Raw genomic sequence first — 20,637 nt, forward strand, 5'->3', positions numbered from 1 at the left:
GCAATCATATCTCCCCTCAACCTTCTTTTAGTTAGGCTAAACAAGCCAAGCTCCTTAAGTCTCCTTTCATAAGACAAGTTTTCCATTCCTCGGATCATCCTAGTAGCCCTTCTCTGCACCTGTTCCAGTTTGAATTCATCCTTTTTAAACATGGGAGACCAGAACTGCACACAGTATTCCAGGTGAGGTCTCACCAGTGCCTTGTATAATGGTACTAAAACCTCCTTATCCTTACTGGAAATTCCTCTCCTGATGCATCCCAAAACCGCATTAGCTTTTTTCACAGCCATATCACATTGGCAGCTCATAGTCATCCTATGATCAACCAATACTCCAAGGTCCTTCTCCTCTTCCGTTACTTCTAATTGATGTCTGGCCTATTTGTAAGTATACTGATCACATGCTTATAAATATTTTGTTACTGTATTGGATGAAGTAACTGCTTATTTTAGGTTGTTAGACATGTTTAGAGCAACTGCATAAAGTATCATTTGGCTTTTGAATTTAATAAAGGACTTTATGGGTAAATTGGTGTTTGCATTATTTCTCATATTAATAATTCCAATAGGTTAGAAGCATAGATTTATAGATTCCAAGGCCAGAAGGGAACACTAGGATAATCTAGTTTGACGTGCTGTACGACACAGGCCATAGAACTTCTCCAAAATAATTCCTAGAACATATCTTTTAGAAAAACATCCAATCTTGATTTTAAAATTGCTAGTGATGGAAAATCCACCCCTTGATAAATTGTTCCAATGGTTAATTACCCTCATTTAAAAATTTACCCTTTATTTCAAGTCTGAATTTGGCTAGATTCAACTTCCAGCCATTAGATCATTTTATACCTTTCTCTGCTATACTGAAGACCCCATTATCAAATATCCCCAGGTAGGTACTTATAGACTGTAATCAAGTCACCCCTTAACCTTCTCTTTGTTAAGCTAAATAGATAGACTCAAGGAGTTCAATCATTATAAGGCACGTTTTTTAATCCTTTAATCATTCTTGTGGCTCTTCTCTGAACCCTCTCCAATTTGTCAACATACTTCTTGCATTGTGGACACTAGAACTGGACACAGTATTCCCACAGTGGTCACACTAGTGCCAAATACAGAGGTAAAATAACCTCTCTATTCTTACTTCAGATTCCCCTGTTTATGCATCCAAGGATTGCATTAATTCTTTTGGCCTAAGCATCACTCTGGGAGCTAATGTTCTGTTGATTATCCAAATCTTGACTCCCCAAATCTTTTTCAGAATCTGTACTTCCGAGGATAGAGTCCCCCATCTTGTAAGTATAGGCTACATTCTTTGTTCTTTTAAAGTATACATTTACCCATATTAAAACACATACTGTTTGCTTGAGCCCAGTTTACCTACCGATACAGATCGCTCTGAATCAGTGATCTGTTGTCATTATTTCCCACGCCTCACTATCTATGTGATCTGCAAACTTTATCAGTGTTGATTTTATGTTTTCTTCCAGGTCATTAATAAAAAAGTTAAATAGCATAGGGCTAAGAAGCAATTCATGTAGGACCCTGGACTTCAGAAAAGCAGACTTTGACTCCCCCAGGGAACTGATGGGCAGGATCTTCTGGGAGAATAACATGAGGGGGAAATGAGTCCAGGAGAGCTGGCTGTATTTTAAAGAATCCTTATTGAGGTTACAGGGACAAACCATCCCGATGTGTAGAAAGAATAGTAAATATGGCAGGCGACCAGCTTGGCTTAACAGTGAAATCCTTGCTGATCTTAAACACAAAAAAGAAGTTTACAAGAAGGGGAAGATTGGACAAATGACCAGGGAAGAGTATAAAAATATTGCTCGGGCATGCAGGAGTGAAATCAGGAAGGCCAAATCACACGTGGAGTTGCAGCTAGCAAGAGATGTTAAGAGTAACAAGAAGGGTTTCTTCAGGTATGTTAGCACCAAGAAGAAAGTCAAGGAAAGTGTGGGCCGCTTACTGAATGAGGGAGGCAACCTAGTGACAGAGGATGTGGAAAAAGCTAATCTACTCAATGCTTTTTTTGCCTCTGTCTTCACGAACAAGGTCAGCTCCCAGACTACTGCACTGGGCAGCACAGCATGGGGAAGAGGTGACCAGCCCTCTGTGGAGAAAGAAGTGTTTTGGGACTATTTAGAAAAGCTGGATAAGCACAAGTCCCTGGGGCCGGATGCGCTGCATTCGAGAGTGCTAAAGGAGTTGGCGGATGTGATTGCAGAGCCATTGGCCATTATCTTTGAAAACTCATGGTGATTTGGGGAAGTCCTGGACGACTGGAAAAAGGCTAATGTAGTGCCCATCTTTAAAAAAGGGAAGAAGGAGGATCCTGAGAACTACAGGCCAGTCAGCCTCACCTCAGTCCCTGGAAAAATCATGGAGCAGGTCCTCAAGGAATCAAGTCTGAAGCACTTAGAGAAGAGGAAAGTGATCAGGAACAGTCAGCATGGATTCACCAAGGACAAGTCATGCCTGACTAATCTAATTGCCTTCTATGACAAGATAACTGGCTCTGTGGATAAGGGGAAAGCAGTGGACGTGTTGTTCCTTGACTTTAGCAAAGCTTTTGACATGGTCTCCCACAGTATTCTTGCCAGTAAGTTAAAAAAGTATGGGCTGGATGAATGGACTAGAAGGTGGATAGAAAGTTGGCTAGATTGTCGGGCTCAGCTGGTAGTGATCATTGGCTCCATGTCTAGTTGGGAGCCAGTATCAAGTGGAGTGCCCCAAGGGTCGGTCCTCAGGCCGGTTTTGTTAAATATCTTCATAAATGATCTGGAGGATGGTGTGGATTGCACCCTCAGCAAGTTTGCAGATGACACTAAATTGGGAGGAGAGGTAGATACACTGGAGGGTAAGGATATAGGATACAGAGGGACCTAGACAAATTAGAGGCCAAATTAGAGGGCCAAAATAAATCTGATGAGGTTCAACAAGGACAAGTGCAGAGTCCTGCACTTAGGACGGAAGAATCCCATGCACCACTACAGACTAGGGACTGAATGACTAGGCAGCAGTTCTGCAGAAGAGGACCTAGGGGTTACAGTGGACAAGAAGCTGGATATGAATGAACAGTGTGCGCTTGTTGCCAAGAAGGCCAATGGCATTTGGGCATGTATAAGCAGGGGCATTGCCAGCACATCGAGGGACGTGATCGTTCCCCTCTATTCGAATTTGGTGAGGCCTCATCTGGAGTACTGTGTCCAGTTTTGAGCCCCACACTAAAAGAAGGATGTGGAAAAATTGGAAAGAGTCCAGCGGAGGGCAACAAAAATGATTAGGGAACTGGAACACAAGACTTATTAGAAGAGGCTGAGGGAACTGGGATTGTTTAGTCTGCGGAAGAGAAGAATGAGGGGGGATTTGATAACTGCTTTCAACTAGCTGAAAGGAGGTTCCAAAGAGGATGGATGTAGACTGTTCTCAGTGGTAGCAGATGACAGAATGAGAAGTAATGGTCTCAAGTTGCAGTGGGGGAGGTTTAGGTTGGATATTAGGAAAAACTTTTTCACTAGGAGGGTGGTGAAACACTGGAATGCATTACCTAGCGAGGTGGTGGAATCTCCTTCCTTAGAAGTTTTTAAGGTCAGGCTTGACAAAGCCCTGGCTGGGATGATTTAATTGGGGATTGGTCCTGCTTTGAGCGGGGGTTGGACTAGATGACCTCCTGAGGTCCCTTCCAACCCTTATATTCTATGATTCTAGGACCCCAGTAGAAATAAACCAGCTGAAGGATGATTCCCCATTTACAATTATATTTTGAGACCTATCAGTTAGAACATAAGACAGTAAGAACGGCCATACTGGGTCAGACCAAAGGTCCATCTATCGCAGTATCCTGTCTTGTGACAGTGGCAAATGACAGATGTCCCAGAGGGAATGAAAAGAACAGGTAATCACCAAGTCATCCATCCCCTGTCACCCATTCCCAGCCAGGGCCAGATTAACTTTTTGTGGGCCCAGCGCCAAACATATTTGTGGGCTCCCCTGGGGAATGAAGGGGCCAGGGACAAGAGCACAGCGGGCAGGGTGGATTTGATTTAAATCATGATTTAAATCACTAGTCAGGAAAACTCGATTTAATCATGGTTTTCTACATAAAAGTGCATTCTTGTTGGTTGTTATAACCTTAATACATATTCTTTACAACTCAGAGATAGATGTAGGTTTCATTTTTAGAAGATACACACTATACATTTGTAAACAGTGATTTATTTTGAAAACTTCTCAGATGAGTTTTACAGCTATATCAGAAAGTGAATGATTGTTTGTTTGGTTATTTCATTTACCAAAGATAATTGAAGCAGATATTTATGAAGTCATTGGGAGGTGAGCTATTTCAATTCAACAGGTTAATCATTAATATTTGGAGGATTTTCTTGTCAGGCTGTATGAAGAGGAGAACATCACCAGACAAACATTTAAATTGTTTTATTTAACTAAAACAACAACGTTAAGTATTCTGGATTTTTTTCTTCAACAGCAAACATAGTATTTTAACAAAAAAGCGAATGTCCCTTGCTTCTCACAATTATCTCCAGACTTCTTCTCCTTGTCCAGATCTACTTCGCCCCCAACAATCTTCTATTCATTGAACTTTTTGAAACTTTTCACTTTTAAAGAGAGATAAGGGATTGACTCTGTGTATACAAATTTGCAGAAAGACAATAGAGTTGAGGTCTGTTATTTCTCATCTCTATATATTATTTATTTATTTTAAAACATTTTTGCTGTTAACAAGCATGTTAGCTTTGGAGACACAAATCCACAGTTTGAGAACTGCAAAACTAAGCATCTCTGATGTATCTTCTAGACTGAGCACTGAGTCCCATTGGGAAGATAGAAAGATTAACCTAAATAATCTATACACAAGCCTGTGGAACATCATAAGATTGGGTCCCCAATCCATGAACTATTAGAACTCATTTACAAAACTTTTCTTAAACATTATATGAATATATTGTCTCATATTATAGAATTAGATTTATAATTCCTATTCCATGATGAGATATAATGTATCTTAATGAAAACTACCTTAAAATGGATTTTTGAGGAAAAAACATGATTTAAATTTAAAAAATCTGATTTTTTTTAAAAAAGTCATTGATTTTTATCCACCCTGACTGCAGGGCATGGGTGGGGTGAAGGTTTGGTCCCCAGCTGGAGCGAGGCAGGGGCCAGGGGCAAGATGAGCACAGTGGGGCACGGTGGGAGGATTAGTCCCTGCTGACTGGAGCAAGGCAGGGGCCAGGGGCAAAAGCACAGCGGGGCGTGACCTAGGGTTGGTCCCTGGAGCAAGGGAGGGGCTGGGGGTAAACTACAAGCACAGCAGGGCTGGGCAGGGGGTAAAGAGGATCTTCCCTGCCCCTGCCCACATTGAGTGGGTACCTATCTTCTCCCTGGTTCTAGCCCATTCTCTTTGTCTCTCTCTGCACTGAGCTAAGGGTGGGGGTGCAAGGTATGGGAGGGAGTTAGGGTGCAGGAGCAGGCTGGGGGTTGGGTGCAGGGTCTGGCCAGGAGCTAGGGTGAGGGAAGGGGCTCAGGGTTGGGGCAGGAGGCTGGGGTGTGGAGTGCTTACCTGGGGCAGGTCCCATTTGGTGCGAGGGGTGCAGGTGGGAATGTGGGATGTGTGTGCAGAAGCTCCTGTTTGGTGCTCATGGTGGGGGTGTGGATATGTGGAGGGTGCAGGAGTCAGGGCATTGGGTGTGGGGGGCCGGGTATGTGTGGGGGTGCAGGAGTCAGGGCCCCCTTGGATCGTGGGCCCGGCGCCATGGTGCCAACTTTTCCCGGCGCCTGTGGGTGCTTAACCCCCTGCTTTGCCCCCAGCCGCACCCCGACTCCACCCCTGCTCCGCCTTCTCCCGCTCCTGCCCTGCCCCCATTCCAACCGCTTCCCAAAGTCCCTGCCCCAACTCTGCCCCTATTGGACTCTGTCTCCAAATCCCCACCCCGGCCCCGCCTCTTCCCCCAGCGTGCTGCATTCCCCCTTCTTCCCCACTCCCTCCCAGCGCTTACCACCCCAAAACAGCTGTTTTGCGACTGCAAGCGCTGAGAGCTAGGGGGAGAAGCCGGGAAGGCGCGCTCAGGGGAGGAAGCGGAGGTGAGCTGGCACGGGGTGCGGGGAGCTGCCAGTGGATGCAGAGCACCCACCAATTTTTCCCCATGGAGTCGGTGCATATGCGTAGTGTTAGTGGTGCCACGGTAAAGCCGATACTGTTTCCAGCTTCTGGCAAAGGCTAGGGACACCATCCTTGTCCATCCTGGCTATCCTCCATGAACTTATCTAGTTCTTTTTTGAACCCTGTTATAGAATTGGCCTTCACAACATCCTCCGGCAAGGATTTCCACAGGTTGACTGTGCATTGTGTGAAAAAATACTTTTGTTTTTTTTAAACCTGATGCCTATTCATTTCATTTGGTGACCCCTAGTTCTTGTGTTATGAGAAGTAGATTATAACATTTTGTTATTTACTTTCTCCATGCCACTCATGATTTTATAGACCTCTATCATATCCCCCCTTAGTCGTCTCTTTTCCCAGCTGAACATTCACAGTCTTATTAATCTCTCCTCATACGGCAGCCGTTCCGTAACCCTAATAATTTTTGTTGCACTTTTCTGAACCTTTTCCAATTCCAATACATCTTTTTTGAGATGAGGTGACCACATTTGTATGCAGTATTAAAGATGTGGGCATACTATGGTTTTTTATAGAGGCCTAATACGATATTTTCTGTCTTATTATCTATCCCTTTCTTAATGATTCCAAACATTCTGTTAGCTTTTTTGATTCCAGCTGCACATTGAGTGGATGTTTTCAGAGAACTATCCACAATGACTCCAAGATCTCATTCTTGAGTGGTAACAACCAATTTAGACCCCATCATTTTGTATGTATAGTTGGGATTATGTTTTACAATGTGCATTTATTTGCATTTATCAACATTGAATTTCATCTGCCATTTTGTTGTCCAGTCACCCAGTTTTGAGAGATCCTTTTGTAGCTCTTTGCAGTCTGCCTGAAACTTAACTATCTTGAGCAATTTTCTATCATCTGCAAATTTTGCCACCTCCCTGTTTGCCCGTTTTCCCAGATCATTTATGAATATATTGAATAGGATCGGTCCCAGTACAGACCCCAGGTTACAGACACCATTATTTACCTCTCTCCATTCTGAAAACTGACCCTTTATTCCTACCCTTTATTTCCTATCTTTTAACCAGTTACCAATCCATAAGTGGACTTTCCCTCTTATCCCATGACAACTTGCTTTGCTTAAGAGCCTTTGGTGAGGGATCTTGTCAAAGGCTTTCTGAAAATCTAAGTACACTATATCCACAGGATCCCCTTTGTCCAAATGCTTATTGACCCCACAAAGACTTCTAATGGATTGGTGAGGCATGATTTCCCTTACAAAAACCATGCTGACTCTTCCCCTACAAATTATGTTAATCTATGTGTCTGACAATTTTGTTCTTTACTATAGTTTCAACCAGTTTGCCCAGTACTGAAGTCAGGCTTACCAGACTGTAATTGCTGGGATCACCTCTGGAGCCCTTTTTAAAAATTAGCGTCACATTAGCTATCCTCCAGTCATTTAGTACAGAAGCTGATTTAAATGATAGGTTACAGACTACAGTTAGTAGTTCTGCAATTTCACATTTGAGTTCCTTCAGAACTCTTGGGTGAATACCATCTGCTCCTGGTGACTTATTACTGTTTAGTTTATCGGTTTGTTTCAAAATCTCCTCTAATGATACCTCAATCTGGACAGTTCCTCAGATTTGTCACCTACAAAGAATGGCTCGGGTTTGGGAATCTCCTTCACATCCTCAGTCGTGAAGACCGATGCAAATAATTCATTTAGTTTCTCCACAATGGCCTTATCATCCTTGAGCACTCCTTTAGCATCTCGATCGTCCAGTGGCCCCACTGGTTGTTTAGCAGGCTTCCTGCTTCTGACATACTTAAAAAAAATTTTGCTATTACTTTTTGAGTCTTTGGCTATCTGTTGTTCAAATTCTTTTTTGGCCTTCCAATTACATTTTTACATTTCATTTGCCAGAGTTTATGCTTCTTTCTATTTTCCTTACTAGGATTTAACCTCCACTTTTAAAGGATGCTTTTTTGCCTCTCACTGCTTTTTTCACTTTGTTGTATAGCCAAGGTGGCATGTTTTTGGTTCTCTTACTACGTTTTTTAATTTGGGTATACATTTAAGTTGAGCCTCTACTATGGTGTGTTTAAAACATTTCCATGCAGCTTGCAGGGATTTCACTTTTGGCGCTGTACCTTTTAATTTCTGTTTAACTAACTTCCTCATTTTTGTGTAGTCCCCCTTTCTGAAATTAAATGCTACGGTGTTGGGCTGCTGTGGTGTTTTTCCCACCACAGGGATGTTAAATTTAATTATATTATGGTCACTATTACCAAGAGATCCAGCTATAGTCACCTGTAGGACCAGATCCTGTGCTCCACTTAGGACTAAATTAAGAATTGCCTCTCCTCTTGTGGGTTCCAGGACTAGCTGCTCTAAGAAGCAGTCATTTAAGTCAAGAAACTTTATCTCTGCATCCCGTCCTGAAGTGACATGTACCCAGTCAATATGGGGATAGTTGAAATCCCCCTTTATTATGGAGTTTTTTATTTTAATAGCCTCTTTAATCTCCCTGCGCATTTCACAGTCACTATCACCGTCCTAGTCAGATGGTTGGTAATATATCCCTCCTGCTATGTTCTTATTATTAGAGCATGGAATTACTATCCATAGAGATTCTATGGTACTGTTTGGTTCATTTAAGATTTTTACTTCATTTGATTCTACACTTTCTTTCACATATAGTGCCACTCCCTTACCAGCAGGACCAGTTCTGTCCTTCCGATATATTTTGTAATCTGGTATTACTGTGTCCCATTGATTATCTTCATTCCATCAAGTTTCTGTGATGCCTACTATATCAATATCCTCATTTAAAATGAGGCATATTCTAGTTCACCAATCTTATTATTTAGACTTCCACAGGGACAAGAGAGTGGGCAGCATATTGCCAAATGGTTTCTACAGGCAGAAAACATTAAAGCAAAAGTGTTAAAGGAACCCATACATCTGGCTTGCACCCCACACCAATGTGAAGCCAGCCCAGATAAAAGCCAACATCAGGTGTTTTTGGTGGCTAACCCCAATCAGGTAAAAGGAAGCGACATTGGTATGGTTTTTGGATGGAAGTTGTAGGTATCGGAAAACTGCAGGCTTAGCTATTGTGAGAATCAGAGGAAATGAAACAATCAGCACCACTGGTTTCTCACTAGAAGCAAGGTCAGCTCAAGAGGCAGAACTGGCAGTCTTGCTAACAGCTTTAAATGAAGTGGATCCCAAATTTGAGCCAGAATGTTGAGTGGTGGTAAATCATAGAATCATAGATTTTAAGGTGAGAAGGGACAATTATGATCATCTAGTCTGACCTCCTGCACAATGCAGGCCACAGAATCTCACCCACCCACTCCTGTAACAAATCCCTAATCTATGTCTGAGCTATTGAAGTCCTCAAATCATGGTTTAAAGACATTAAAGTGCAGAGAATCCTCCAGTAAGTGACCCGTACCCCATGCTGCAGAGGAAGGCGAAACCGCCCCAGGGCCTCTGCCAATCTGCACTTGAGGAAAATTCCTTCCCAACCCCAAATATGGTGATCAGCTAAGCCCTGAGCATGTGGGCAAGACTCAGCAGCTAGACACCCAGAAAAGAATTCTCTGTAGAAACTCAGATCCCACCCCATCTAACATCTCATCACAGGCCATTAGGCATATTTACCACTAATAGTTAAAGATCAATTAATTGACAAAATTAGGCTATCCCATCATACCATCCCCACCATAAACTTATCAAGCTTAGTCTTGAAGCCAGATATGTCTTTTGTCCCCTTGGAAGGTTGTTCCAGAACTTCACTCCTCTGATGGTTAGAAACCTTCATCTAATTTCAAGTCTAAACTTCCTGATGGCCAGTTTATATCCATTTGTTCTTGTGTCCACATTGGTACTGATCTTAAATAATTCCTCTCCTCCCTGGTATTTATCCCTCTGATATATTTATAGAAAGCAATCATATCTCCCCTCAGCCTTCTTTTCGTTAGGCTAAAGAAGCCAAGCTCTTTGAGTCTCATTTCATAAGACAGGTTTTCCATTCCTCGGATCATCCTAGTAGCCCTTCTCTGTACCTGTTCCAGTTTGAATTCATCCTTCTTAAACATGGGAGACCAGAACTGCACACGGTATTCCAGATGAGGTCTCACCCGTGCCTTGTATAACGGTACTAACATCTCCTTATCTCTATTGGAAATACCTCACCTGATGCATCCCAATATCGCATTAGCTTTTTTAACGGCCATATCACATTGGCGGCTCATAGTCATCCTGTGATCAACCAATATTCCGAGGTCCTTCTCCTCCTCTGTTACTTCCAACTGATGTGTTCCCAGCTTGTAACAAAAATTATTGTTATTAATCCTTAAATGCATGACCTTGCACTTTTCACTGTTAAATTTCATCCTATTACTATTACTCCAGTTTACAAGGTCATCCAGATCTTCCTATATGATATCCCGGTCCTTCTCTGTATTGGCAATACCTCCCAGCTTTGTGTCATCTGCAAACTTTATTAGCACAGTCCCGCTTTTTGTGCCAAGGTCAGTAATAAAAAGATTAAATAAGATTGGTCCCAAAACCGATCCCTGAGGAACTCCACCTCCCTCCAGCCTGACAGTTCACCTTTCAGTATGACTCGTTGTAGTCTCCTCTTTGACCAGTTCCTTATCCACCTTTTAATTTTCATATTATTCCCCATCTTTTCCAATTTAGCTAATAATTCCCCATGTGGAACCATATCAAATGCCTTGCTGAAATCAGGTAAGTTAGATCCACTGTGTTTTCTTTGTCTACAAAATCTGTTACCTTCTCAAAGAAGGAGATCAGGTTGGTTTGGCATGATCTACCTTTTGTAAAACCATGTTGTATTTTGTCCCAATTACGATTGACCTCAATGTCCTTAATTACTTTCTCCTTCAAAATTTTTTCCAAGACCTTGCATACTACAGATTCAGATTATGTATTTTGTGGGGTCACATTAATGCTAAATGGTGGGTAATCATTTCAGGGCAACAGACAGCTCCTCAGTCAAACATGCTAATTGGTGGAAGCGAGTGGAGGAGCTCAGTCACTTTTTTACATGGATCAATATGGTAAAGGCAAAGACACACAAGAAAACAGGACCCCTAAGCAAAGGGAGTAATCTGACTGATGCAGAGACCAAGCGGGCTGCAACAGAGGCAGCCGAAGGAGAGCCAGAAAAGAGTGTGCCTGTAGCAGTGCTAACAAGAAGTGGGGTTGGATTCAGATCGGGAAGAGTGAATTCAAGAGTTGCAAGAATCTGACCCAGGACTGGAAGGCATCATGAAACTTGGGGACAGGAATGTGCCAAAGGTGGAACTAATGGAAGGGATTTGGTGTGTCTTAACAGCTGAGGGACAGTAATGCTGTGCCCTCAGGGAAGCCGGATGGCTTTCTTAAGCTGGGTGCATGGGAGCTTGGCAGGGGGACACCCCGGTTTGAAGAGACACTGGGAACTTTAAAAAGGTTGTGCTGGTGGCTAGGAGTGGCAGCTGATGTAAAATCACATCTGGAACATTGTTTGGACTCCGCTGGGCGCACTAACCCACCTCATAAGGTGCTAAGGGGAAAATTAATGAGACAAGCCACAAAGGGACCTTGGGAAAGAATACAAATTAACTACACAAGACCCCTACCACCAGATCACAAGAAAAAACAATTCGTGTTGGTAGTAGTGGATACTTTCAGGAGGTGTGTGGAAGCTTTCCCCACAATGTATCAAACTGCCCGGGTAACTACTGAAATACTGGTAAATGAGGTATTCACTCGCTGAGGGGTCCCAAAAATGATTGACTCAGTTCAAAGAGCTGCTTTCTAGTCAGATCTGTTGGGGAGCTATCAGTCCTCACTGGAATCACACAATTGTTCCATATTGCTTATCACTACAGGCTGCGGGGCAGGTGGAACACATGAACCACACCATTAAAAGTGAGCTAAGAAAGGGAGTAGAAATGGGAGGAAAAAACTTGTCACAGTTACTGCCCTTTGTTTTAATGAGAATAAGGGCCCGAGAATCAAAGGGCACAGGATTTTCTCCATATGAGACTCTCATGGGAAGGCCCATGGAACAGTGGAAAAATCTACTTACCCCATACCTGGGGAAGTCACTACACAGCTGTTTGGTGGCGCTTAGGACTTTCCAGGAAGGAGCGGGGACACAGTATGCTCAGGGGAGGAGGTGGAGAAAAGCAGGGCAGGGGCAGGGACTTGGGGGAAGGGGTCAGGGCGAGGGCAGTGCAGGGGCAGGGCTAGAGGCTGTGGGGTGCTGAGCACCCACCAGGAACAGTGGAAGTCGGCGCCTATGTTATTGGGTACAGAGAATGGAGGATGGGAGTGGGTTCACTGCACGCAAATAAAAAGGTACAAACAGGGGATTGGGAAAGGGACGTGTACATTTAGTTATGTGTGTATTACAGGTTAATTCAAAAAGGAGAAAAGGATGAAAATTCCTAGCCCTGGATGGAACAATTACTAGGGCTAATCACAATTGTCACATTTACAAAGTCTATTCAGATCCCACGATGTAAAGTGTCAAAAGGAGGAAATACATGGATGGCTACACATGCAATCTGTGGTAATAAAGCTAATGAAGACTATGAGAATCACCCCATAAAAAGATGTACCACTAATACTCCAACAGAAATTTGGCAGTGTCGTTTTATGGTTTATGGATTCGATGGAGGAATCTGAAGCTGGTGGAAAATATCAAATTTATCAGGAAATATTGCATGGTACTCCCTGGGTGCTGCCATGATTAATAATAGTGAAAAAAAAAAAAGTTACCCAGCTATGTGGTTTGTTACAGAGGGTCCAAAGAATATAACCCTCTGGTCTCCTGAAGCAAATGAACCCTCTTGGGAAAATAGGGCCCCACATTTAGGGTGTGATGTTACCATATGTAACCACAATGGTACTTCCATGGAAGAGAATCCCCAAAGGTGTGATTGTTATGTACATATTACATCGGGCGTAAAATCCCCTTTGGGACGCTGAATGTATGATAAGTTAGCCATTTTACAGAATGTAACCCTACAGGTGATATGGATGCCAAGTTGGAAGAATCCAAATTTAAAGTGGCCACAGTTCTGGAGCCGAGAATATTCCCTGACAAGCAAATGTATGGAAGCCATTGTGGGAGCGGGTGCAGCCAGTACTTTTTAACGTGTCCTTTCACTCTATTACATGGATGGGACTCTCCAAGGAATGGTGGGTAGACCAAATTCATCTTAATTGTAGTATGTACATAAAAGAATTGAAGCAAGAATTCAATTGGTGAGCGAGAATTGAATTATAACATTCAAAAACCAGTCGGAGAACACTTCAGTCTCTCCAGTCACTCGATTACAGACCTGAGAGTGGCTATCCTTCAACAAAAAAACTTCAAAAACAGACTCCAGCGAGAGACTGCTGAATTGGAATTAATTTGCAAACTGGATACAATTAATTTAGGCTTGAATAGAGACTGGGAGTGGATGAGTCATTACACAAAGTAAAACTATTTCCCCATGTTATTTCTCCCTCCCACCCCACCCTCCACTGTTTCTCAGACGTTCTTGTTAACTGCTGGAAATGGCCCACCTTGCTTGTCACCATGAAAGGTTTTCCTCCCCCGCCCCCGGCGCTGGTGATGGCTCATCTTAAGGGATCACTCTCCTTATAGTGTGTATGATAAAACCCATTGTTTCATGTTCTCTGTGTGTGTATATAAATCTCCCCACTGTATTTTCCACCGAATGCATCCGATGAAGTGAGCTGTAGCTCACGAAAGCTTATGCTCAAATAAATTTATTAGTCTCTAAGGTGCCACAAGTACTCCTTTTCTTTTTGCGAATACAAACTAACACGGCTGCTACTCTGAAACCTTCATATTGTCCTTAACTCTGCTGACCATAGATTTCACTTATATCCCTTTGCTTTCCTTGTCAATTTTCTACAATTCCTAGCTTCTGATTTTTATTCATTACTATTGACTTTCTCTTTCTTCCATTTGTTATATATGATTTTTTAATGTTTATAGCTACCGTCACTTGCCTTCCAAACTGGGTTTTTGTTTAACCATTACAGCCTTCTTCCATGATTGTGGATTTTTGGGCATCTAGTAAAGTATTGTTAAACAATTCCTAGTGATTATTGAAATTTTTCTGATTAAATTATTCCTGTCCGCTGAATTGACTCATAATGACCCATTGGTTTTAGCTTTGTGAAACTGGCCCTTTTAAAGCACCAAGTGTATATATTACTGGTCTACATTTATTCTGCATATTCTGTGAAGAAATAATCCTGGGTGAGTGCGATGAAGACTTGTGCTTTCTAAACCTTTAAAAAGATGTAGCTTGTGCTTTCCAGCATCTCTCTGCTAGTACGTAAAGTGGTCTGTCTGTATACCTAATTTACGTATTTATACCATGCTTCAAGTGGTAATGCAGTATCCTTGCTTTTGCCCCATTCAGGCCTGCACTCCTTTCTGAACATGGTACTTCTGCTGTCCTTATCCCTGTTAATGCTTGCTGCCAAATTGTGACTTCCTTCTGCATTCATGCAAAAAAAATGGCTTTCTGCACGTTTTCCCACTCGTGCATCAGTGTACTGCTAACTATAATTTAGCCCGTTAGCTTTTGGAGAATATCCCATTTAACTTAGTCTGTGTACTCCTCATCCAATGATTCTCCAGGAGACAGTTGGGCACTTCCTGTATGTTGGTTTGCTTGACAATTCTTTGTGAAAATCCCATGGCTTTTTGTCTAGATCAGCAATTTGCAAATAGTCTTTCAAAGCTCAGTTAAATGACCTGTGTGGTGTATGGAGCTTTAAGAATTCATCGTATTCTTTTCCCTGATTGACCTGAGGATAAAGGCAGATAGTCAGTGGTTCATAATTCTCCCCAGGAATTCATTACATTCTATAGATGATATTGACTCTCTTGATTTCTTTCAGGACTGAAAATTGTTAACAAAAGTTTACTTACCATTGTGGAAGTAACCTAGGAACAAAAAGCTACTTCTGGCACTTTACTGAAGTGATCACTGACAGTAATATCTAATGGCAGGTTACTAGTACTGGTCAAAATCTTTCAGTGGCTGAGCATAGGAAGGGAATGCTTGTAAGTAGGAGTGGGAAGAAATTTAAATTTGTGTTTAGGGGACTATTCAAATGTCATTATTCTCCTGCCTATACTATGTGCCAGAAGCATGACAAAAAAGCTAAAATATCTGTTGTGCTTTAGCATCAAATTTACTTCTCTGATTCCACATGGGAAAAAGTAGCTTGGATTGTGGTCTGTAGTCCTCCGAGCAATTATGTTAGACTCTGCTAGGATAGCACTTATACAGCTTCCTGTAAAATTAATTTTGGTCCAAGGAGAAATTGTTCACTTATATGGGGCATGACTCTTTTCTCCATGGGAAGGCTGCTGATCATGTATTCCTGTAGTGGCACTTACCCACAAGTTCTGGGAAAGTAGAATATTGGTCAGCAGACTCACCCACTTTCTGTGCACACTGAGGAAGTCTGTATATATTACTGCATTGAAAGCAGTAACTACTGAAGCATGCCAGTTATCAGAAAGAGGAAGTTTATAAATATACACAGACCTTCAGTAGCCAAACAGCATTATCAGCAGACTTGATTCCTGGTGTCTAGATGGTCATCTTCATCAGTAGCAATAATATAGTTTACAAACAAACAGAAGCAGTGCGTACAGGCATTAAAGCCTCACTTGAATAGGAAAATATGCATAAGGAGGAGGTTACCATTCTGGTCATTAAAATATTATGCAGTGCAAGCCAGATTGTCTGAACTATGGCTGACTAAAGCTCTTGGTTTACCCTTAGGTTTCACTATGTGAAACTCAGTTCTTGCTTAGCTTCAGTGCTATAGAACTCCCAAGTGATGCAGAGAAGAAGCTTGACTGCACAGCAGCAGAATCTGGGGACCCTACAAAAGTTTTGGCATTCTTCAGGGAGGAAATGTAAAGATCTTAGTAAAATTGGTGTTTTATTAAATACTTTTTATGCGGAGAGAAAAAATAGGCTGCAGTTTCTTCACCCTCAGGTGAACTTCAAATAGAAGAAAAGGAGTACTTGTGGCACCTTAGAGACTAACAAATTTATTAGAGCATAACCTTTCGTGAGCTACAGCTCACTTCATCGGATGCTGTAGCTCACGAAAGGTTATGCTCTAATAAATTTGTTAGTCTCTAAGGTGCCACAAGTACTCCTTTTCTTTTTGCGAATACAGACTAACACGGCTGCTACTCTGAAACCTGTTCAAATAGAAGGTTTCCTGTAACACGCATCTGTAAAATAATAAGCCAAGAGGAAGTGGTGGTGGTGGTGGTTCAATACATGGCACTTTCCCTTCAGAGTCAGTGCCCTAGCACTGCGATTCTTGTGCAGACATTTAGCTCTGTGCAAGTTGATGTAAAATTCTATTACATCAAAGTTCTCCACTTGCTTACATTCATGATGGCATTTTACATCCACTTTTCACACTTTACACAGGGTCTAAAAGATGGCAATCAGCAAGGCTATGGAGAAGTAAGCACACATTCTGCTTCCTAAGACATACAACCCACTGCCCTAGCAACTTTCAATCATTAACAAATTGTATGGACCTCTTCCAAAGTATACTGTGCCACAGTACTTTCTGCGTACTGTGGCAAGACCTCCTTCACTTCCTGGGCTGCAGCATTTTTCCCTGGGGTGGTGTGGGAGCCTGGAGTAAGTCAGTTCTGCTCCGGAGGTTTTATATTCTTCACTCTGGTTAATTTGTCAATATTCAGAGTATTCAATATTCAATAGTCAGGGAAGGCCTAAGTAGCTCTCCTAGGTCAAACAAAAAAATCATACAACACAAAAGAAATACCTTTCCCTGCTCCCTCTCTGGGGTGTTGCCTCACTATGCTGCTTCTGGTTGCCAGTCCTTCCCCAAAGAGCAGTTAACTCGGCTGTTTTCTCCATAGGGAGGAGAGCAGCCTTCCACCCAAGAGAGCAGCCTTCCTTCTCCCTGCTTCCTCTAATTGTGCTACGGCTTGTTTCTCGTGCCTCCTGTCAGGGTTCCCTCCCCACTCTGAACTTTAGGGTACAGATGTGGAGACCCAAATGAAAGACCCCCTAAGCTTATTTCTACCAGCTTAGGTTAAAACTTCCCCAAGGTACAAATTCTCCCTTGTACCCTGGATTAGGTAAACACTGCTACCACCAAGTGATTTAACAAAGAATCAGGGAAAAGACCATTTGGAGTCCTATTCCCCCAAAATATCCTCCCAAGCCCTACACCCCCCCTTTCCTGGGGAGGCTTGAGAATAAAAAAGATGAGCACAGACCAGCCTTGGGTTTTTCTGGGGACACTAAAAAAAAACAATCAGATTCTTAATAAGAAAAAAAACAGAACTTTATTAGAAAGAAAAAAAGTAAAAGATAATCTCACAGGGCAATTAGATTCAAAACACAGAGAATTTCCCTCTTGGCAAAACCTTAAAGTTACAAAAAGAAAAACCATAAATACACCTTCCTTTCAGCACAGCGAAAATCACAAGCTAAAACAAAAGATAATCTAATGCTTTTCCTTGCTAAATACTTACTAAGGAATTGGAGTGTTTGCTTTCTTGTTCTGTCTCTGGCAAAAGCCACACAGAACAGACAAAGCCTCCCCCCCCCCCGATTTGAAAGTATCTTGTCCCCTTATTGGTCCTTTTGGTCAGGTGCCCGCCAGGTTACTTGAGCTTCAGGTACAGGTTACCTTTACAGGTAAGAGGTTTTTGTGCCACTGGCCAGGAGGGATTTTAAAGTACTGTATACAGACAGGTTGTTACCCTTCCCTTTATTTTTATAAAAAGAAAAGGAGGACTTGTGGCACCTTAGAGACTAACAAATTTATTTGAGCATAAGCTTTCGTGAGCTACAGCTCACTTCATCGGATGCATTCAGTGGAAAATACAGTGGGGAGATTTATATACTCAGAGAACATGAAACAATGGGTGTTACCATACACACTGTAAGGAGAATGATCACTTAAGATGAGTTATTACCAGCAGGAGAGCGGGGGAGGGGGGTGGGAGAAAACCTTTTGTAGTGATAATCAAGGTGGGCCATTTCCAGCAGTTGACAAGAACGTCTGAGGAACAGTGGGGAGTGGGGGGGGGGCAGGAAATAAACATGGGGAAATAGTTTTACTTTGTGTAATGACCCATCCACTCCCAGTCTCTATTCAAGCCTAAATTAATTGTATCCAGTTTGCAAATTAATTCCAATTCAGCAGTCTCTCATTGAAGTCTGGTTTTGAAGTTTTTTAGTTGAAGAATAGCCACTCTTAGGTCTGTAATCGAGTGACCAGAGAGATTGAAGTGTTCTCCAACTGGTTTTTGAATGTTATAATTCTTGACGTCTAATTTGTGTCCATTTATTCTTTTACATAGAGACTGTCCAGTTTGACCAATATACAAGGCAGAGGGGCATTGCTGGCACATGATGCATATATCACATTGGTAGATGCTATGGTCAACGAGCCTCTGATAGTGTGGCTGATGTGATTAGGCCCTATGATGGTGTCCCCTGAATAGATATGTGGACAGAGTTGGCAACAGGCTTTGTTGCAAGGATAGGTTCCTGGGTTAGTGGTTCTGTTGTGTGGTGTGTGTTTGTTGGTGAGTATTTGCTTCAGGTTGGGGGGCTGTCTGTAAGCAAGGAGTGGTCTGTCTCCCAAGATCTGTGAGAGTGATGGCTCGTCCTTCAGGATAGGTTGTAGATCCTTGATGATGCGTTGGAGAGGTTTTAGTTGGGGGCTGAAGGTGATGGCTAGTGGTGTTCTGTTATTTTCTTTGTTGGGCCTGTCCTGTAGTAGGTGACTTCTGGGTACTCTTCTGGCTCTGTCAATCTGTTTCTTCACTTCAGCAGGTGGGTATTGTAGTTGTAAGAATGCTTGATAGAGATCTTGTAGGTGTTTGTCCCTGTCTGAGGGATTGGAACCAATGCAGTTGTATCTTAGAGCTTGGCTGTAGACAGTGGATCATGGGATGTGGTCTGGATGAAAGCTGGAGGCATGTAGGTAAGTATAGCGGTCAGTAGGTTTCTGGTGCTTTTATGTGGACAGTTTTATGTGGACGATCAGTGCTTTTATGTGGATGGTTTTCAGATATTATAGTGATGGGCAGCAGTATAAAACCCTAAGATAGATTAATATCTCATTAATTAATGCCTTTATGAGTATCTAGCTGTGCTGGCTACTTATAAGCCCTCCTTTCCCATCACTGTCTCCACAAAAATCTGTCCCCATGGAATTTTCAACCCACGGATCCTGCCTTATGCTGTTTTCCTTCTTGGCTTTTCTTAGAGGTTCTTGGTCTGTCCAGCTGCCACTGCAAGGCAATGCAGGGCTGAAACTAGCAGATGTGGGGGCCTTTGCAGTGCCATGAGATTAGTGCTAGTGTTGTGTGGAATACTGGATCATATAGATACATTGATTACACTATGGTCACACTGTAACCACATTTTTGATATATTGTAGTTGCTATACTTAGGAGGAGGGACAGTTCTTCCCCAAGCTCGCTAGTGCACAGTGGGAATGAACACTCAGCACCATCTCTTTGGTGTAGCCTGCTCTCCCTTGCACAACTGGCTGGCTCCTTGTGCTGGTGTTGAGGGAGTGTAGGGCCATGATTCCATCAACTTTCCTGCTTCTAAACCAGGAGGAGAAACTCCTTTGCTCCTCTGAGTGTAAGGACTGTGCTTAGCTGACCTTTGTGCAGGGCTGCAAGGCTTGTGGCAGCTTTGTCACCTACTGTGTCAGGACCAGGCCAGTCTAGAACATCCTGTGGAAGACTTTAGATCTGCAGATTCTGGGTCACAGTAAGATATTCTTATTTACATGAGATTTTTCCTTTAATGCCTAAATACATCAATGCTATTTCTGTTTGTTTCATTTTAAAGTTTGCTGAGAAGTTTGTATTTGCTAATACCTTTGAGGTTTCCAGCTATATTTTTTTAGAAAAGGCATCAATGTTTGTATCCATCGTACTAAAAAATACTAAATATTTAACAAAATAAAAGCATGAATCTCTTTGTGCTGCTTTACCTTTATATTGAACTTGAGAAATTACCGGAAATAAATCATGTGAATTTGATATTAATTTAGAAAAATAATGTGCATGATATCATTTTTATTATATAATCTATGTGGTGAAATTATATTCTACCATATACCCTCATCTCACTAAAAAAACAACTATTTAATCATGCTGTTTCTTTTTATAGGGTTGGAGTCAGCATTGAGAAATATTAGACAGAAAACACAATTATCAACATCTTCAAAGAGCCAGCATAATACTGGAGGAAATAATGGACTCCCCAACAAATATCTTCCTTTTTGCTTGTATCTTTACATTCACACTGTGGAATAATATCCACTTATCTGTGGAAAATGAATTTATTGAACACTATTCAAGCAGCTTTCTAGCTTGGGTTCCAAAAAGC

At 42.1% G+C, this 20,637-nt stretch overlaps 1 protein-coding gene across 1 annotated transcript in view; it reads left to right on the plus strand.

The window, feature by feature from the left end:
* The window catches only part of LOC119854251 (toll-like receptor 1), a 41,773-nt gene that overhangs the window by 11,057 nt on the left and 10,079 nt on the right, over positions 1–20,637 (plus strand). Inside the window, 1 exon segment of the mRNA XM_038398123.2 lies at positions 20,419–20,635. Coding sequence (XP_038254051.2) covers positions 20,503–20,635 — 133 coding nt within the window. The 5' untranslated portion in view covers positions 20,419–20,502.

Source organism: Dermochelys coriacea, chromosome 4 (assembly GCF_009764565.3).
Source record: "Dermochelys coriacea isolate rDerCor1 chromosome 4, rDerCor1.pri.v4, whole genome shotgun sequence".
NCBI classification, from domain to species: Eukaryota; Metazoa; Chordata; order Testudines; family Dermochelyidae; genus Dermochelys; species Dermochelys coriacea.